The sequence below is a fragment of the Silurus aristotelis genome (assembly GCF_946808225.1).
Source record: "Silurus aristotelis genome assembly, chromosome: 2".
Taxonomy (NCBI): domain Eukaryota; kingdom Metazoa; phylum Chordata; class Actinopteri; order Siluriformes; family Siluridae; genus Silurus; species Silurus aristotelis.
In genome coordinates this window covers 38,274,443-38,294,275 of record NC_139575.1, presented here as the reverse complement: position 1 = coordinate 38,294,275, position 19,833 = coordinate 38,274,443, and the positions used below count along the sequence as shown (strand labels likewise).

Sequence of the window (19,833 nt, the reverse complement as noted above, 5' to 3'; positions counted from 1 at the left end):
CTAAAATCTTACACATAAATGGGAGATTTGAAATTGGTCTGTAATTCGATAGCGTGCTTGGATCCAGATTAGGTTTTTTAATGAGAGGCTTAATAACTGCTAACTTGAGGGATTTAGGGACGTGACCTAACGATAGTGAGGAGTTAATAATATTGAGAAGAGGCTCACCAGCTGTATATAACACTTCCTTCAGTAGTTTAGTGGGAATTGGATCTAACTGACATGTTGTTGATTTAGCTTTCATAATAGCATCATACAGCTCTTCCTGTCCTATACATGTAAAACAGTGTAGTTGTGGGGTTGTAAGTACGATTGTGTCGGGAGATGCTGTCAGAGGTTGAACTGCCACAATTGTTTTTCTAATGTTATCTATTTTTTCAGTGAAGAAATTCATAAAGTCTTCACTACTAAACTGTGATGGAACACATTTTTCAGATCCCTGATTTGTTGTTAATTTGGCGACTGTACTGAAAAGGAACCTGGGGTTGTTTTTGTTATTTTCTATGAGTTTGCTCAGGTGTTTAGCTCTAGCAGCTTTTAGCGCCTGTCTGTAGCTAAGCATACTGTCTTTATACGCAATTCTAAATACCTCCAATTTAGTTTTCCTCCATTTTCTCTCCAGATTACGTGCTGTTCTCTTTAGGGCATGCGTATGACTATTATACCAAGGTGCAGGTGCTTGTTTTTAAACCTTTTTTAACCGGATGGGGGCAACAGTGTCTAAAGTGCTAGTGAGGATAAGGTCTATGTTGTTCGCCATCTCATCAAGATGATCAGCAGTTATGGGTTTAATGTGAAACTGAGATAAATCAGGCAGGTTATTTATGAATCTGTCCTTAGTGGTTGGAATAATAGTCCTACCAAGTCGATACCGTGGTGAAACACGGTTAATCTGCTCTACCGGTAGTGTGTACAGTAGGAGATAATGGTCTGTGATGTCATCACTCTGGGGTAAAATATCTATATCAGTGACGTCTGCTCCGTGGGATATTATTAAGTCTAGTGTGTGGTTAAAACGGTGGGTTGGTCTGGTGACGTTTTGTTTAACTCCAAAAGAGTTTAGTAAATCGACAAATGATAATCCTAGGGCATCGTTTGCATCATCTACATGAATATTAAAATCTCCTACAAGCAGCACTTTATCAAAGCTGATCAGGAGGTCTGAGAGAAAACAAGCAAACTCATGAAGAAAAGGGCAACATGATTCTTGGATAGATGGTTTTCGAAATGGTTTGATATTTCAACCTTTTGTCAGGATCACACTATTACATTTAGTAACAAAAATGATTAAACACTAGCCTTTTCCCAAGAATATTTGTAAATGTCTACAACTGTAATCAACTAATTTTTCTCCTTCATTGAAACAGATAAAAATAATAAAATTAGTACCGAGGTTTTACCGATTATAACTGACCCATAGATTAGAACCCATATGTCTTTTTGACCTATTTATTAGTCATTTAGGAAATTAAAGCAATAAATCTAGAAGGTAGCAAAGAAAACAGCAGCAGCACGTGTGTGACCTTAGAGTGCATGATGTAAGTTACAATACATTTTAGCCTGTGCTGCCATCTACAGGCTTCATGTGGTCATTACACCATAAACAATCAACCACCAGCCTGGACATTCACCTGCATAAAATCTTTATGAATTCAGTAGTTATTAGGATTAATTGGTTACAAGCACTGAACGTGTGTGTCGGATTGAATCAATGCATCAAAATGGGATCGGATCTCAAAGGTCAGACAAATGAATGAATTGTTTCCCCCTGCTTACGGATAAGCGGGAGAAAATGAATGAATGAATGAATGTTTCCCTTGCTGATACAACAGAGCAGCAATGGGGTTAAGAGATTTGTGTGGCTGGCATTTGAACTCACATCCTTTAGATCTAAGGTCCAATGACTTAACCACAAAGCTATTTTTACCCATTTTTAGTTGCTTTTTGGCTTGATGTCTGTTATTTCACTGTTCTCATTTTAACGCTTCAGGAGAGTCAGGGAAAAAAAAAAAAAAAAAAAAAAACTTATGTTCACACATCAGAAGACAATCAATTAGACCTGTAATACTAGTTCTAGTTAGTTATGGATTATAATATACTAGTTATTAGTTTAAATAGCACACTATAGATGTGTATTGTGTAAATAATGGCTCTACATGAGGTTATTGTTTCGGGGCTTTATTCCCTGCCCTACAGTATACAGTTCATCTGTGTGTGTGTGTGTGAGATTCAAATTACCTGGTTGATAAAGCGTTCGCAAAACAATTTTTCTTAAGAGACATTTATTTAAATTAATTTTACACCTAAAACCCAAACAAACACTTCAGAGCCGAGTGCTTTGGTGGACTAAATAAGCCTTTAATTAAAACTATGTAAATTGTAGAAAAACACATCTTTCTGTACATGTAACAACTTCAAACAAGTTATAATTAATTTAACTAAACTTAAAAAAAAAAAAAAAAAAACCTCCACTTTGACCACCCCACCCTTTTACCACTGGAAACATGGTGAGGGTCTGTTCACTCCTCAGCATCATCGAACTGGTCCTTCTCGATGCGGGAGATGTGCTGGATCCACCTGACTGGAGGAGTGTGATGACTGGAGGGGTTGTAGTGCTGCTGGTGTTGCGTTGGGGTGTGAGGAATGGAGTACAGGCTCATCTCACTTAGCGCCACCTTCAGCTCTTCCTTGGGATCTACATGGGGAAAAAAATAAAGGTTTATTGAGTTTGTATCATCCTTAAACTTCATCTGTGGAGCACAAACTTTGCAGCTGCTTGAAATTTTGGTGTGAATTTCATACAATGTAGGTCCTACATTAGTTTGATTGACCACGCTAGCTGTGTTTGGGAAAACTATAGGCAAGCAAATGGCAAAATGAAAAATCTTTTGATTAAGAGATCAAGACGAGAGAATATGACCAGAGGTTGGTCACACCATCAGGTCCTTAGGTGACCCAAAAAACATCAAAAATGGCTCAAGAAGTGTTATACTACTCGTCTTTTCCCTGGTTATGATATACGGCTTTACCCTCGCCGTTGTACTTCCTGCTGATTTGCGAGGTTTGTTCATTCTCCTGGCTGGCTAGAAGTTTCTACTGGAAAATCAGGATCCTACATACCTAGAACTAGGAGGTTCCTCAAAAACAAAGTAGGAACAATAATGAGTAAACACATCAGGTCTTCAGTGTGTAAGATTACCATAGGGAATCTCGCTGCTCACTTCTTTCTCCTTTTCCTTCTCCAACATGCGTGAGAACTCCTCAATCTCCTGCTCCCAGTCCTCTTCTCGAGGAACACACGTCGTCTCGGTCCAAACCGGAACAAAATCCACTTTCTCTAGCTTTCTTTCCTTGAACCGCTTTCTACTGCACAATCTCCTGGCTTTGTCCTGAGGTCTGTAACCGGCTGCTGAGGTCGAGCTGAACCCAAGTGAAGAACGCAGACTCTTGGACAATGTTTGGGGCATTTTCCACCTGTATTAAAAAAATTATATATTTTGAGAATTAAACAACAATTCTCTTTGAATCAGCTGGATTTCAGTCAATTTACAAACATTTTCTTTAATACAAAGTGACTGATGAAGTAAAATAACTCCTCATTGGTACTATAAATACTGAGGCGCTAGCTAGCTAAAGTTAGCTAACTGCATCCAAAATCTATCCAAAGCAAACGATTCGGATTTTTAAAAACGCTCAATAAACAACAGAATATCGAGTAGTAAACACATTTAAACATTTAGATTCAATGGTAAATATTTACACAAACCATTAGACATTTTTCCCGGAGTTAAAGAGTGAAACCTCACCACAGAGCTGAAGACGATTCTGGAACTTTCTCAAGAAGCCGTTAGCAATCAACTCACTTAATCAGGGCACGCGCGCAATTTAAACCGTGAACTGAACATTTCTTTCTCGTTAAGCTTAAGGCGGAGTCAAGAGTCGACTCAGTGGTGTAGGGAATCGACTCATGGAATCAAGCATTCGATACTAGCGATAGGAAGATCAGACAGTTTCAGTGACTCGGTTCTTTGAATCTCGTTCATCAAAATGGACGAATCTTTTTTCAGTCATTTAGTTTATTTTGTTCCTTTAATCAGTAATAAAATGAAAAGTAAAATTTTTAATAAACAGATCCCTAAAACGTTAACATACACCAACATTGATTATAGTTCCAATAATGTATATGTGTATATATAACTGCATAGCATCTAATGGAGTCACGTGATAAAAAAAACAAACGACTCGGACCAGATGATTTATGAGATAAAATACTTAATTCTGTACATAAACATACAAATGTCCTCTGTGTGACCAATTTCCTCTCGTCTGTCAGTCATTGTCGACAGAAAAAGCAGCTATTAAATTCACCTGAATATATTTGAGTTTGTGCAGTTTACTACAGATGTGGTTTGTGAGCTCTGACTAGTGATGCTCTGATGGCCTTCCACTGAAGCTACCAAATATATCGTTTAAATTGTTGAAATAAACATTTATGATTTAGTTTAACAAGGTAATTTGGAGCAGAATATATATTAGTTAATTGGTTGAAGCTTTACCTCACTCGCTAGTTAGATTCTTCCAGGCTTTAGCTTGACTTCTGGCACCACTGATTTTTGGCATATTTTCACCTCAGTTGTTTATATTCGCTTTTTGTTTTTCTGTTTTCCTTTAATGGTAAACACATTCAAAATTCCAGTTTCCAGCATTTACAGCAGTATGAAGTTTAAACATGCCAATCAGGGAAATAATTAGTGAACCCAATCACTTTGTTAATTAGTTTGTTCATGTGTTTGACTGAACACACCACATGACTTCTCTAAATCAGTCAGATAATCCATTTGCTAAAAATGTAAAGTAATTCCAAAATAGTCGACTTGGATCATTTTGCTGGATATTTTATAGCCTTATTATAAAATTAATTACACTTCAAATACTAAAAGTTACTCAGCAGGTATTTTACATATAAAAACATTAACCTGGACTATTTCATTTGTGCAGCAATGTCCTGTAATGTAAAATCATAAAGACTTCATTAGTCATTTAAAATATACAGCTATTAATAATAAACCACACAATGAGTTGAGTTGAATTTTTATTGCCAAAATTCTAGCCAAAGTTACATTCTACATATCATCAACATGTTCATGTTGACTCCTTCAGGCATGTTCAGGGCAGCACAGCATATCCATAAAAAAAAAAAAAAAAAGAAGTGTAACAATACTCCAGTTTACATTAATAAATTATGATGCTAGTCAGAGGGATTGAAAACGTTCATGTGTAAGAAAAATCTATACAAAATCAACAGTCTTGATTAGCAAAGAATTAACGAAGGTAAAAGTGGATGTCATTCGCCACGATAGCCTGGTTAACACGCGACTCCTGCTTTAACCCCAGCTAGTATTCGGCTTCTATTCCTAACACAGTGGAATAATATTGCTTTTTAGAGCTAATAATTTTGTGAGAAAAGTAAAAGCTAAATTTATACAACACTAGTTTAGAAATATTTGAAAGTACTAACGTGAGTGGTGCAGAACAAGTGAACGTTCCAGTTCCCTGTACAGTATTTACAGTTTGTTATGAAAATTGCACTGAAATCGAGCAATAAGGTGCTAAAAGAATCAGCAGGTGTTTCAGTGGGGATGATAGAAGGCACAAACACTTGAAAAAAACGAATAAGAATAATTATCATAAGTGTTTATGCCGCAATGGAAATGTAGTTCAGTTTATGAGTCACAACTTTACACATTTAGTGGGAAAACCAAAACAGGGGTGCAGCAAATCATCGAAACTGACCCAGACACCAAAAACATGACAAACCAACTGTAGTGAAGAAACCGACCAGATATTGAGCATATGTCTGGAACATAATTAAAGGTGAAAGTTTGGCAAAAAAAATAAAAAATGAAATGTACATGAAGGTTCTCTCACCCAAAAATCTGACTGGTACTTCGTTTTCCCAAATTAACAGGGACTGTGCACATTAAAAGAAGCTGCTGAGAACACTTGTGAAATAAAGAGGGGACTCTGGTGGTGATGATGAGGATAATGAAAATAGAAATGCATAATGCAGCAGCACTCTTTGTAACAGCTCAACAGCAGGAAGCACTTGTGATGAAATGAAAAGGTGCCATAACATATGCACATTTATAATGCCAAGTCAACATTCAGATGCTCATCTCGCCAGCAATGTGCCAATAATTGATTACATAACATCGTGATCTCGAAGATGTGAATCTTCTAAAATGCTCTTATTCTAGAGGATGTTATCATTCAAAAAATCCAGAAAGATTTCAAATTAAGCCCAACGAGAAGCCCATGTAATCCTGATTACACAGTGACTGAGTTCTGGGTCGAAAGGGGCGGAGTTAATGTTATATCTAATCAGCCAATCACAAACATGATCAGGTGACACCAACTGCTCAAACTCACTGCTTTGCAAAGTTATTGTTCCAATTACAAACATATACCAGACTGTATCAGCATAATGCTTGCTAGCGAACTATTGAGGTATTTGCTGTATTAGCGTGCTAGCATTAGCTATAAATTCGATAGCCAGTGTCTCATAAAGGTCATTAAACTATTATGAGCTGTAATTGTGTCCAGTGTCACATGAGGTCAAGCCTGTAATTGTCAGAAAGGATTTAAGTTAAGCTTCACCCATTAAACAGTCAGCATGTGCTTTATTCAACAACTCAGTTTTCCGTCTCACACTTCCGGGTTCTTGTCTCTGAAAACCGCTCGGCCTCACACTTCCCTCTGAACAACTTAACACCAAAATCAATCCCTGAAATCAGCAGCTCTGAGACGAGCGCAAAAATTACATTCAGAAATAGACCATCACAGTTCTCTGGAAGCTCTTAATCCTGACATTCCAGTGACTTTCCAGTAAGTCTAATATGTACAGCACCGATGAGGAATAACTCCAGGACATCCTGAAGTCCATGAAGAACATACTTCACAACAGGAAGTTCAAATGCATTCAGAAGAGCGCAGTTCCACCTCCAGGGCAGCAGGGGGAGACAAGTGTTCAGTTTTTAGAATAAAAAATACCCCAGAGGTTGTATTCAGTACTTAATCTCTAAGATGGAAGGGTTGTGGTCAAGGATGGATAATATTATCTTGTCCATGTACTGCCTGAGACGAACGTTGATCTCCTCCTGCTCCTTCAGGGCTTCCATCAGCTATGGAAAGACAAATGAGACGATTAACATGTGTATGTTCTGTTTCATTCACTTTACCATGTTCTTAACCATGCCAAACTGTCTACACTTGTGATACCTGATCACGCGAGGCATTGTCGATTTCTGCAGCCAGAGACTGAGCTTTTGTCTGCGTGGCGATCAGGTTCTTGGCTTCATGGAGGCTCAGACTGAGGATCTGACCGTTAAGATCTTCGTTTTGCTCTCGGAGTCTCTGGTTCTCCTGCAAAAGTGCAAAATGCAAATAAACACACAATAAATCCAGTGCTGATCTGAGATCATTATTTTAAAGGATATCTCTCTCTCTCTCTCTCTCTCTCTCTCATGATCTGATCGGAGATCAGAGATGCAGCTTGTTCTTAAAGAGCAGTGTTAGGTCTGATCTTAGATCAGTATGGATACATTTTCTTCTTTTGCTGATCTTGAATCGTATTCCTAGAATAGTTTTAAATCTAGATTTTTCATCTTATATCCCGCTTGATATCTGATCTGAGATTAGGAGTGATTCTGAAAGACAGCTTGTATTTGTAATTGGACACTAGTTCTCTTATTTTATTTGTCTAATCTAACATCCTCTGTAATGTCTGTTTATTTTCTAATATCTCTTTTTCTTTAGGACACCTTAAATTAATAGTCTCATTGTCTTGTCTCACACACAAAATAGGCAACCACGATGTAATAAATCAGCATTAAATAATTATTTAAGTTTTTTGTTACATAAGCATAGAAGTATGTGCACCTCTGACCATCATATTCCACAGATTTCTTCTTCTTTCCTGTTATAAAAAGTTCCACACTACTGCAAAGGCTCTCCGACTAGATTTAGGGACGTGTCCCTGAATCACAGAAGAGAAGCGTTTTTCTGCTTCAGGCTTCTGCTGGTGGCAGTTTGTGGAATGAGCACATGTGTGGGTGGAATGAGGGCTGGTGATCAGGTGTGCACATGCTGGACTGAATCTACAGATGAGCTCAATGTCATGACATCATGAATTAAAGCGTACATTAGTCAAGTCACTACTGATCCACGCTTTCATGTTACCCGAGAACGCGGCGCTCATTTAACCGCTACAGAACATAACAAAAACTGGATTAGAAATCTAGAAGGTGCGGTTTGGGTTATCGGGGGTTAATGACTGATTTACTCCCAGAGATTTACCATGTAGAGTCGTGTGCTAACACACGCTCGCTGCTGGAGGTCAGGGGGGACGTCCTGTGAAACACAGCGCTGTACGTACACACACACACACACACAATCTAGGGTGGAATAGAGAACCTGTTCAGGTGTATCAGGTTCTTGATCTTGTACAGACATGTTTGTTTCAAAAATTTCTAATCTGTGTTATTCAAACTCAAGTCCAATACCTGTCTGTCTGTCTGTTTATCTGTCTGTCTGTCTGTTTTCTTTTTCCATTGAGAGACAGAAAAGGATGAGTGAAAGATCAGTCTTCAGTCTGGAAAGAAAGAAAAACCAGCTAAAAAGAGGAGAGTGAGACAGAGAGCTGCTCTCGTTGTTGGTCTGTCTCTATTTCTTTCTCCTTATGTGTCTGTCTATTTCTCATCAGACATTCTGCCCATCTTTTATCAGACATTGTCTGTCTGTCTGTGGTTTTCTTTCTTGTTTCTCGATCCCTTTCTGACCGTCTGAAGGGAGAGAAAGATGGACAGATAGAGAATAGGAGTGATTCAGAAAGAGTGCGTAAGATCAGTTCCTCTCTTTGGCCATGTCCACACTAATGTTTTCATTTGAAAATGCAAATTTCTTTCCGTTCTCTCTATTGTGGCCTTCTGTCGACACTGCGACTCTGTTTTTAGCCAATGAAAACGTAGCTTTTTGAAAACGCTTTCCAAAGTGGATACATTAAAAAAATCGCTTCGACATCGGAAGTTGATAAAACAACGCATTGATACGTTAAAAAGCTAAAAGAGAGAACAGGAAGTGATGTAATGTCCTGAGAGTCCTCACCTGTTTCAGCCGCTTCATTTCCTGTTCCAGTTCATTCTCGCGAGTTCTTGTGCTGAAATCCGAAAAGCTGATGGACGACCTTCGGATTCGTCCCACGCGCTCAGCCTCCAGTTTATAAAGCTGCAAGTGCTCGAGTTCTCGCCGCAGTTCCTCGATCAGCTGTGAAAGACAGCTTGGGTTTATAGTCTAATTTCTACATTAATAGAAATAATAATAAAATTAATAACTTGGATTAATAGTTTATTTCTACATTTCTTTAGAAATTTTACTCTCAATTTAGTTTTAATGAGAAAAATGCATTCAGCAAGTTTTTATTTTCAGTCAGAATTTACTGCATATCACGACATAAAATCTACAAAAGTATAGAAATAAGACAAAAAACGCTAACAGATAGAATAATACACTTTCTACATTATTGCTGTTAAATGCAGAGTAAAAATTTGAGTTTGAATTTAAATATTAATATTTTAGTTTTAGACTTTTATGCTCCTGTGTACGTGTCACATACATTCGCCTCGCAGCTACAGTGAACACTATAGACGTTCATTTAAAAACGTCTCAGCAGTCGTGTAGGTTGGATTTCAGTCCCGTCTCATAGATAGTTAGTGGTGTCTCACCTCCTGCATGGCCTCTCTCTCCTTCTGATAGTCGTTCCGGTTCTGTCTCAGTTTGTCCATCATCTTCCTGTACAAATCCATTTCATCTTTCAGACGGAGACTTGTGTCTTCCAGCTTATCAGTCATCCGCTGCTTCTCCTGGACATGCAAACAAATCACATGCAAATTTTAACACACGCGCATACACCCACACAAACACAACCACACAGAGGAGACACCAAAAGGGAAATGACCCTATGGTAAGCGGGTTGTTACACACACACACACACACACACACACACACACACACACACACACACACACACCTACCTCAGTGCGAGGCCGAGTGCGCCATCATGGCTTTACACTACAATAAAGCACCATAGTGCACACTACTGTTTGTACAATTGTTTGTTGTATTGTTTTTTTAAACAATGATTTATTTTTCCTTAAAAACATTACATTTCTTTTTTTTCAGGCCAAAAAATAAATATAAATCAGCCAAATCCTTATAATGATAGAATATGTTTTCTACATTTGCCCGACCCCCTTAAATTTCCTCACAATGTGACAGTCTCGCTATTAGCTAGCTTATTATATTAAGTTATTTTGGTTATAAGTTATTCATCTGGATTATTTTTTCTATTAAATAGTCGGTATTTGGACAGAGTTTTAGAAGAGTATTAAGTTAAAGTTGTCTGTATTGCAGCTAGTTAGCCAGAAGAAAACTAGCATGTCCAACACAATACACAGGAAATCATGGGACATTTTATTTATTTCCACTGTCTTTTTATATACAAGTGATACTGCTATGCTAGTCTGGTGATTAACATACTGGAATATATCTCTATTTATTATCTACAATGTGGCCGAAAACAATGTCTAAATAATAAATGCATTTAAAAGCAGATGGAACTTCTGCCGAATCAGCCCTCAACACTAAAGTTCTTGTTTTCTGTATCTTATCAGTCAGAAGATAAATAAACACTCATGCTGATGTTCATGATGATGTACATGCTTCACTGAGCACTGCTTTAAACTCTGCTAATCAGCTGACTCATCTCTCACCACCAGTGTTTGTTTTGCCATCAATGAGCCCGATGTCTCACCTGTCTTCTCTCACACACACACATTTAATCATCAGGCTAGCCTAGCCAACACCGCCAAGTGTAATGTTTCATTTCAGACATGTGAAAACTTTTCTTAAGGATCGACCAACAAATGCGAGTTAAACGTTGACGATCCTAATGATTCTGTCCTGATTCCATGCTCACTGTGGGGAACATAACATTCACCTCAGTCAGAAGCTCACTTAGCCTTAGTCTCCATGTTTCCATGTTGCCTGGGAACAATAATCACAACTTTTCTCTCACAACTTTAAATATAGTGTTAAACAATACAGGATTGTCATTGAAGGTGCTTCAGAATTTTTATTCGACGTGTGGAAAAAATAGCTATTAAATTAGAGTGAGTGAATGGCATGCTAGCTTGTTCTAGATTTCTAATGTCAGGAAACAGTTTAAGCAAAGCAGCATTTAGTTGTAGATTCACTAATTTAATAAACATTTCTGATTTTGTGTGCAAATGTTTGTTTTGTAATGAAACAGTTACAGACAATTATACACTGAAAAAATTAAGGAGGTTTAATATATTTTTACAGTCTACAGAATCTCAGTGATGCTCAATGTAACACACACCCACTAATAAAAATCTATCTATCTGAGTTAAATGTACTCTGTGTTGCAGACACTTTTGCACCTACATATAAATAATTATAACTTTCATATGCCACTTAGTTTTATATTGTTTAATATTAGATTAGATTAGATTAATCTTTATCGTCATTACACATGTACAAGGCAACGAAATGCAGTTTGGGTCTGAGTGCAACAGCAGCAAGTGCAGGATATACAGTGTTTACAAGATTTATATAAATTAAATAAAATGCTATTATAGGACTATAAACAGTAATTTACAGGTGTATGTACTATGAACATAATATACAGATGTGTATGTACTACAAACATAATATACAGATGAATATATATGTACTATAAATATATTGCAGTAGTTCGCCTGTAGCCTCACTTAATTTAATTGTACAAACTGACATCTGTATATATGATTAATAAAACGTGAAACTAGACATAAACTATTCTTATTTAGCAAATGTTTTTCTACAGACTAAAAAAATACGTATATATAAAAGAAACTAACAGTGAAAGTGGGAGTAAAAATAAGACCAAACAGTTCAGAACAATATTGACCTCGGATACGTTGACACTTGGTACTTTACAGCTCAAATTACGCTAAAATTATTTTACTATGTCTTATAGAGAGTGGAAATGAGTATCCATCAATAATATCAACATTTACCTCAGAATTGTTGGGAAATTAGTACAATTAGACACAATAAGTATAAATTATAATTCATCTAGCTAGCAACAAGCTGGTAAATATTTTAAAAGACAAGTTAATCGAGGGAAAAAACGCCAAAACAATCAACATTTACCAGAAACACTGGAAATAATTCATGTTTTTTCTAACAAGCAACTCGCTGTTAGGTCTTTACGAGGCAACGCAATCGACAGAAAACCTTCCAGAAGATCAACATTTACCACAGAAGTGTTGAAAAAACTCATTTCTAAAATAACCACGTAATCTCGAATGGCAACCACTAAAACACTTCCTCATACTGAGAAACATTACCATTGTGCCACAACTTGTTAACCATGAGAAACTTCCAGTGTGGTGATTAAAACACAGCAAATCTTTTTGCAAACATGACGACAAACAACTTAACTACTCATACAAACACAGATACACACAAATGCAAACACACACCTCGTCAAGCTTCTCTGTCTGTGTTTTCAGCCTGCTCACACTGGTCAACATCTCAGTGTTCTCCACCTCCAACTGCTGGACCCTGACACCAGAACACACACACACACACACACACACACACACACACACACCCCAATATTAATAAACAAAGTAGAAAACTGAAATCTAAAAGAGCAGTCCTCATCACCTCTGCACAAGTTCAGGACGTTAAATTAAAGCATCAGTGTGTAACTTTTAAGGCCCTCTGCTGCCTATGAGATGAATTACAACGTGTTGAGGAACCAGACATTTTTGTTTTTAAGTTATTATTTTTTGTTATTGCCTGTTTACATGGCAAATAATGAGCTTTTTTTATGTTTGCTATTCTATAATTAATTTACGTATATAACCGCTTTAAAATATTACACATAATATACGTAATTCTAAAGGAGTGAAATGGAAGTAACTAGATTTTGTGTGCGCACGTGTGTGTGTGTGTGTGTGTGTGTGTGTGTACCGGTTATGAAGCATGTCGATCTGCGTGTTCTTGTCTTGCTCCAGTTTGTTGAAGGCATCTCGGTGTCTCCGGAGCTCGACATCCATGATCTGCTCGGCTCTCGCCTCCTGTTCCTTCAGCTGCTCCTCCAGCTCATGTACCCTACACACACACACACACATTACTCCGATACAAACATGTACATGCTCTAAATACTACTTGTTCCTAGTAGGTTTTAATGGGTGTCTGAAGGCAGTGTTCAACATTGCAGTGTGTGTGTGATTGTGTGTGTATATGATTGTGTGTGTTTACCTGTGCACTAGCTGTGTGTTTTCCTGTTTGAGTTTGGATTTCACATCGCCGTTCATCAGACACTCACTCTCCAGCTCACACAGCTTCTTCTCTAACTGACTCAACTGCATAGAACACACACACACACACACACACACACACACACACACACACACACACACACACACACACACGTGTTAAACACTCCACCATTATGATAAAAAAAAATACTGTAATGATGTTTTGAGATGAGGTATAATTGTGTCAAGAAAAACGTGTGTGGGTGTGTGTGTGGGTGTGTGTGTACCTTGTCAGCGATTTCGGTGTCATAGTAATCAATGCTGCCTTCTCTGAACAGATCTTCTGTGCTGCCATTCCTACTGCTAAGATTACTGTGCTGGAGCAGCTGCCTACACACACACACACACACACACACACACACACACACACACACACACACACACACAGAGCACAGTGAGAATACACTCACCTCTACTGCAATAGAGGCAGTATTAGAGGATGCACACTGCAGCAAAGCTTGAGTCTGACTCGAGCGCATCTACATTACACCCTCGCACGCACGCACACACGCACGCACGCACACACGCACACACGCACACACTGTCCCACTTGGACTAGCAACTCCCACCAGTCACACACACTCAAGAATACGCTTATACACAGTCAGGACATCCTCACATACTGTACACACGCATACACACAGTACACCAACACATATACCCACTCATGAGCATACTTCCACACAGACACACACTCTTCACAACCCACACACTCAGAATTTTGACCTGATTAAAGTTTGAAATGCTGTAACTGTTGCTACGGCAACACCAATTAACCATTTAAAATATTTTACATCCACACCTCACAATTCTCACTAAACTGCTCAAATGACGCACACATCTAAACTGTACACACACACCTCATGCGTACACAAACACACATGCATACACGCACAAATCACTCACTCATACACAAGTACAGCAAACACACACACACACACACACACACAAAGAAAATGCAGTTGAGATCAAATATGAATATGAGATGATTGATCAGAATAACAGCTTTCATTTCATCGTTACATCTGAAATCTTGAAACATTTGATCACAACACCTTCTCCTCAAACACTTTCCACCAACACCCTCCACAGCCCAGAGGTCATGGTCTCACAATCCAACGTCTGAAAAAGCAGACGCACAGAGGCCATGCCACATGATGCAAATCTCTCATCAGTGGTAACTTCCAGAACTGAGATAAACCTGTACCAGGTATGGAGAAAGAAAGGATCTGCTCATGATCCAAAGCATCCAAACTCCTCTGTGAAGCACAGTGGTGGAAGCATCAAGGCTTAAGGTTCTGGGCTGCTTTTAGAATTATCTCACTAATCTGCAGTGATGATGAACCTCATGATGGTGCGGCACAATGAATACAGAAGTCTACATAAACATCAGATCTACATCTCAAACTTAATCCCACAGCAGGACAATGATCCAAAACACACTGCCATCTTAACAAAGGACTTCATCAGGAGAGAAAATTGGAAGGTTTGAGAATGGACAAGTCAACCAGCAGACCTTTACTTTCACCTCGCAACCAAATATCAGGTGTGATTTATTATAATGTCGATCTGTTCCAATACTTTTGCTCAGCAAAAGATTATATCATCCAGAAAAAAGCGTTGTGTTCTGAGTAACTCGACTACATGCGAATATCATCTGAAATTCTGATCAGTCGTCTCAAATTAATCTTTTGATCAGTTTATGTCACAAACACGCTTTCACAGCAACAATTAACGTTGTTATTTTGCTGCAGAACCACACCTGTGTTATCTAGAGTAATCTGCTCACACACACACACACACACACACACTAATTTTTTCTTAGCGTCTGTTTGAAATAAACAATAAAATAAATTAAAACACGACTCTCAACACACAGCTCTCTTTTAAAAGAGTGTAAAGGACAAAGTGTGTGTGTTTGTGTGTTTAATGATTAACCACTGACAAAGCCACACACACACACACACACACACACACACACACACACGCAAAACTTATACTGCTAATGCAACACAATAAGTTCCTTATAATTAGCAGGTGAAGGACAGTGTGTTTGTGTGTAATGATTAACCACTGATCAAGCTGTGCATATGAGCACACACGCGCACGCACGCACGCACGCACACACACACACACACCCCACTCACCTGCCAAATGCTGTACTGGTAATTTTTCTGTTTGGGCTGAAAGAGAAATATATGAATTCCATAAATGTCTGGCTTTACACACACACACACACACACACACACACACACACACACACACACACACACACACACACACACACACACACACACACACACACACACACACACACACACACACACACACACACACACACACACACACAATTATCCTAATTAAACAAAAAACCCACAAACATATTTCTGTAGTTTCTCATCATGAAATTGCTGTAATTGTGCAGTAACTCTCGTGGCCTTTACAGCAGGTTAATGCTGATGATCACTCACACATACTGCAATATTCACGTGTGTTTATAGTTCTGGCCGAGTGTGTGTATGAGTGTAGGTGAATGTGTGTATTTCTGAGTGTGTGAGTGTGTGTTACCTGTATGTGCTACCAATAAGTGTGTGTTTTACCTGTGTATAAGTGTGTGTGTGTTAACTGTGTGTTTTAAGGTTTTGTTGTGTGTTTACTGTGATTTTTTTCTGGCGCGCTCCTTATGAGTGTGTGTGTGTGTGTGTGTGTAATAGTGTGTATGTGTGTTACCTGTGTGTTTTGAGGTTCTTGAGTCGAGTTTCCAGTTCATTGAGCTGAGTGACTTTTTTGCAGCAGTTTGAGCAAAACAACTCGTGATCAGCGTTCGCCTGCCTCACCTTCTGAGGTGTGTGAGTGGCACTGCAGAGAGAGAGAGAGAGAGAGCGAGAGAGAGAAAGAGACAGGGTGTTTTTCTCTTTTCCTCTGTTTTATTCATTTCACCCTTCTTTGATGCATTGTCTGTTATTCTTTCACTTCCTCGTTCTCTTTGTCTTTTGTCCTTATCCACTTTTCTTCTTATTCATTCTTCCTCTCTTCCCTCTGACGTAATAAATGCAACAGTGGAATAAACAGAGGGATGTAGATTTCACATGCTGACGTTGACTGAACATAGTGTGTGTGTGTGTGTGTGTGTGTGTGTGTGTGTAGGTGTGTGTGTGTGTGTGTGTGTGTGTATGAATTTCTTAAGAAAATCTGAGTCAGCATTAGTTGCAGATCTGCACGAATCTATTTCTAAATCTGTGACTGTTCCTGTAACGTTAACTATGAATCACTGATTATTCACAAATTAATAGAAGTTTACCTTCTCACACACACACACACACACACACACACACACACACACACACACACACACACACACACACACACACACCTGGAAGGTACAGAGGAGCCGAGGTCAGAAAACCCGTTAGTGTGAGTTTCGCCCCCGGGGCTGATGGGACTAAAGTCGGCGTCGTCTCCTTCTCCGTAATCCTCGAACTGCTCCTCGTTCAGTGAGCGAGACGAAAGGTCAGAGGTCACAGAAGGGTTTCTGCAACATTTAAACAATCAATATTCCACAGAAATCTGTAACATCTCATCATCCTGCGTGCTTAAGAACATCACCACAGGAACGACACACCTCCAGCCAAAGCCAACAAACGCTCATTTATAGTCAGTGGCATTAGTCTGGAATGAAATGCATTGTGTGTACTGTAAGCATGCACAGGTGTGTGTGTGTGTGTGCGTGTGCGCGTGTGCGCACGTGTATTTGTTGATGCTCATTAGGACTGACTTTTGCTGTGGTAAGAACATTCTGAGTCCTTCCTCTTTGTCCCCTCCTCTTCCTCCGTCTGAGAGCTCAGATCCTGCAGCGCACTCGATGGCACTGTCTCGGTCCGACTCTCGAGTGTCTTCATCCTCATACAGCTCCCTCACAGACACCGACATGACCTCCATGATCTATAGAAAGAGTGCAGGGACGTGTGAGAACCATTCGAATTAGATGACATTCTTTCTTTTGGAGAACAGATCATTTAATATCCGACAGAACCAGAACATAATGTTCTGAACAGTAAAAAATACACAAAAAAGGAACCTTGAGATTAAACCAAGAGTCCATGTGCTATGTTGGACCCACCTGAGGGGTCAAAACTAACATGGGGACCTGGAGCAACATATGGACCTACATTACCATGGGGACCTAAAGAAACGTAGAAAGTAAGACCAACATAGAGACCTAAAGCAAAGTAGGAGCCTACAACAAAGACAGAGCAGGATAGAGGGCCTACAGCAACACAAAGGTCGAGATCATCATAGGGACCTAGTGGAACATGGGGACCTACAGCAAAACCGGGACTTGGAAGCCAGAAAATAAAGGCACCTGGAACTGGACAACATAGAATATAAAGGAACCAGCAACCCAGGGCCACAAGTAGAGACTCTGCAGGACCTGAGGAACATGAGAAGCTGAAGCAAAAAAGGGGACAATGTTTTTTTTTTATATTATTGCTGATATTAAGTATGCACAGGTGTAGTGTCTTTATAGTATCACAGGATATCACTCGAAACCTCCCATCCCTGTGTGTGTGTGTGTGTGTGTGTGTGTGTGTGTGTGTGTGTGTGTGTTTCTACACAGGATTTAGCATTGGTGTGGTTTGGCAAACCGGTTCCACAGCTAACAGACATAACGAGCAGTACTGCACATTGACATTGACACTGGTGAGTGGGTGCATGTGTGTGTGTGCATATATGTGCGTGTGTGTGTATATATGGTGCCCCACTGCCCGCTCAAAAGTTTCAGGCAAATAAGGAATGAGAGATTAGAAAGAAACAGAGGACAAGCTGTAATATTTCTCTCTCTCGTGCACACACACACACACACACACTTTATCTACAGGCACAGAATACAGTGTGAACAAATCCCAGTCCTGCATTCTCACCCACATATTTACACACTTCACTGATTTTCCACCGAGTTTAAATAAGTGTGTGTGTGTGTGTGTGTTTTGTGAGAGGGAGAGATCATGGAGTCCTCCATCCAGACCCCAGTAGAATCATTTTGCTGCCAGACTGAGCACCATGTTTTATGTTGTTGATGCTGAACATTCACCACACACACACACACACACACACACACACACACTTTAAAACAGAGACAAATAATAAATAATATTTTTATATATTTTTATTTAAAAAGGACAATATTTAGTATTTCAGTCTCACAATCCACCATGAACCTGTTCTCGAGGTTAATCTTGCAGAGTCCTCGATAAACTCCTCCCTGCTTCTAATCCCTAAAGTCTCGATTACGCAAGAATTTCAGCCACTGCCTTCCTTTTTGTTACTATAATAAAGGAAAAAAAGAAAAGCGCAATCGCTCTTTTGTAGGGAAAAAAAGCACAGCGACTGGGTCAGTGACATGGCATATGCCAGGATGGTGTGTGTGTGTGTGTGTGTGTGTGTGTGTGTGTATGCTAAGTTTATAAACACTTAAATAGCTGTGAGAATCCAACAATGTTCATCAAATGTTCGTTCAGATACTAATAAAGACACCATACCGTCAAAAGTATTTGGACACTTGACTATTCCACCCTTATGTGGTTCTTGAAGCACAATTGTTGGAGAGACAATTTTAATTTCCCCTTCGCTTGAACTATAGACCCAAACCTGTTCCAGCATGACAATGCCCCCGAGAACAAAGCCAGCTCCAAGAAGACCTGCTTTCAATGGGTTGGATTTGGTGGAAGAGCTCCTGCTATAGAGCTCCAACCCTGTTGAAAACCTTTGGGATGAATGTGAATGCTGACTGCACCCCAGGAACCTCCTCACCTTCTCACCTAAACCACTACCTGACTTTACTAAACACACATCATTGTAGCTGAATGAATCTCCACAAAATCTCGTGGAACATCTTTCCAGAAGAGTGGAGCTCATTCAAAAAGTGAATGGAGACTAAATGTGGAATGGGATGTTGAAAAAAGAACAACATATTAAGCTTATGCTCGGATGTCCACAAACTTTTGGCCCTAGAGTGCCATGTTGCTGAAAGTCTAATGATTTATCTGAAGCGGATTGTTTAGTCGGATTGTTGCAGGTGGAACCAAATTTTTTAATCTTTCAGAAATCTTTAAACCTGTTAGATTGTATTATAAATCTTTTGTTAAATTGACACGTCTCACTGAACAGTATCTGAAAATAAAAAATCAACAAAGCAAACAAACAACAACAACAAAAAAAATCACCACCCAGAACATCCCAGGAGGAAGAGGAAGTCCAAAACCAGAAGTACAAAAGAAACCACCACCAGCACTATTATCGCTCTCACCATGTTGTTCCCTCAGTCCGATTCACAGCAGATCTGATCAGTGCTGTTTGATTAGATTAGATTAGACAGGATAAGATC

General features: G+C 39.1%; 2 protein-coding genes across 9 annotated transcripts in view; both read right to left on the bottom strand.

The window, feature by feature from the left end:
- Positions 1-2,265: 2,265 nt before the first annotated feature.
- Positions 2,266-4,707, bottom strand: LOC310718548 (uncharacterized protein). 3 transcript variants are annotated; one of them, XM_083527444.1, is made up of 3 exons: positions 4,557-4,707; positions 3,200-3,474; positions 2,266-2,695 (listed from the first exon to the last, which is right to left on the bottom strand). In XM_083527444.1, the coding sequence occupies exons 2-3, from the start codon at positions 3,465-3,467 to the stop codon at positions 2,520-2,522; spliced, it is 444 nt and encodes a 147-aa protein (XP_083383570.1). In that variant the 5' UTR covers positions 3,468-3,474; positions 4,557-4,707; the 3' UTR covers positions 2,266-2,519. The 3 variants fall into 3 exon arrangements, with proteins under 3 accessions (XP_083383570.1, XP_083383571.1, XP_083383569.1); XM_083527445.1 differs by lacking the exon at positions 4,557-4,707 and adding an exon at positions 4,369-4,484; XM_083527443.1 differs by lacking the exon at positions 4,557-4,707 and adding an exon at positions 3,807-4,087.
- Positions 4,708-5,079: 372 nt separating this feature from the next.
- The window catches only part of rab11fip4b (RAB11 family interacting protein 4 (class II) b), a 19,092-nt gene continuing 4,338 nt past the window's right edge, over positions 5,080-19,833 (bottom strand). For 2 of the 6 annotated variants that reach the window (XM_083525644.1, XM_083525643.1), the window contains 12 exons: positions 17,194-17,390; positions 16,822-16,980; positions 16,179-16,307; positions 15,596-15,631; positions 13,676-13,778; positions 13,390-13,493; positions 13,099-13,239; positions 12,603-12,684; positions 9,780-9,917; positions 9,163-9,321; positions 7,279-7,422; positions 5,080-7,181 (listed from right to left, as the gene is read on the bottom strand). In XM_083525644.1, coding sequence (XP_083381770.1) covers positions 7,065-7,181; positions 7,279-7,422; positions 9,163-9,321; positions 9,780-9,917; positions 12,603-12,684; positions 13,099-13,239; positions 13,390-13,493; positions 13,676-13,778; positions 15,596-15,631; positions 16,179-16,307; positions 16,822-16,980; positions 17,194-17,390 — 1,509 coding nt within the window. In that variant the 3' untranslated portion in view covers positions 5,080-7,064. Of the gene's footprint in view, positions 7,182-7,278; positions 7,423-7,856; positions 8,425-9,162; positions 9,322-9,779; positions 9,918-12,602; positions 12,685-13,098; positions 13,240-13,389; positions 13,494-13,675; positions 13,779-15,595; positions 15,632-16,178; positions 16,308-16,821; positions 16,981-17,193; positions 17,391-19,755 lie in introns of those variants that run through there. The other 4 variants (XM_083525646.1, XM_083525647.1, XM_083525645.1 and 1 more) reach the window with 4 other exon arrangements.

Bases quoted from the DNA above. Each gene is read 5' to 3' on its own strand.
- LOC310718548 (XM_083527444.1), bottom strand. From the start codon at position 3,467: ATGCCCCAAACATTGTCCAAGAGTCTGCGTTCTTCACTTGGGTTCAGC. The intron at 2,696-3,199 runs GTAATCTTACAC...TTCCCCATGTAG, and splicing joins GAGCAGCGAGATTCCCTATG to ATCCCAAGGAAGAGCTGAAG.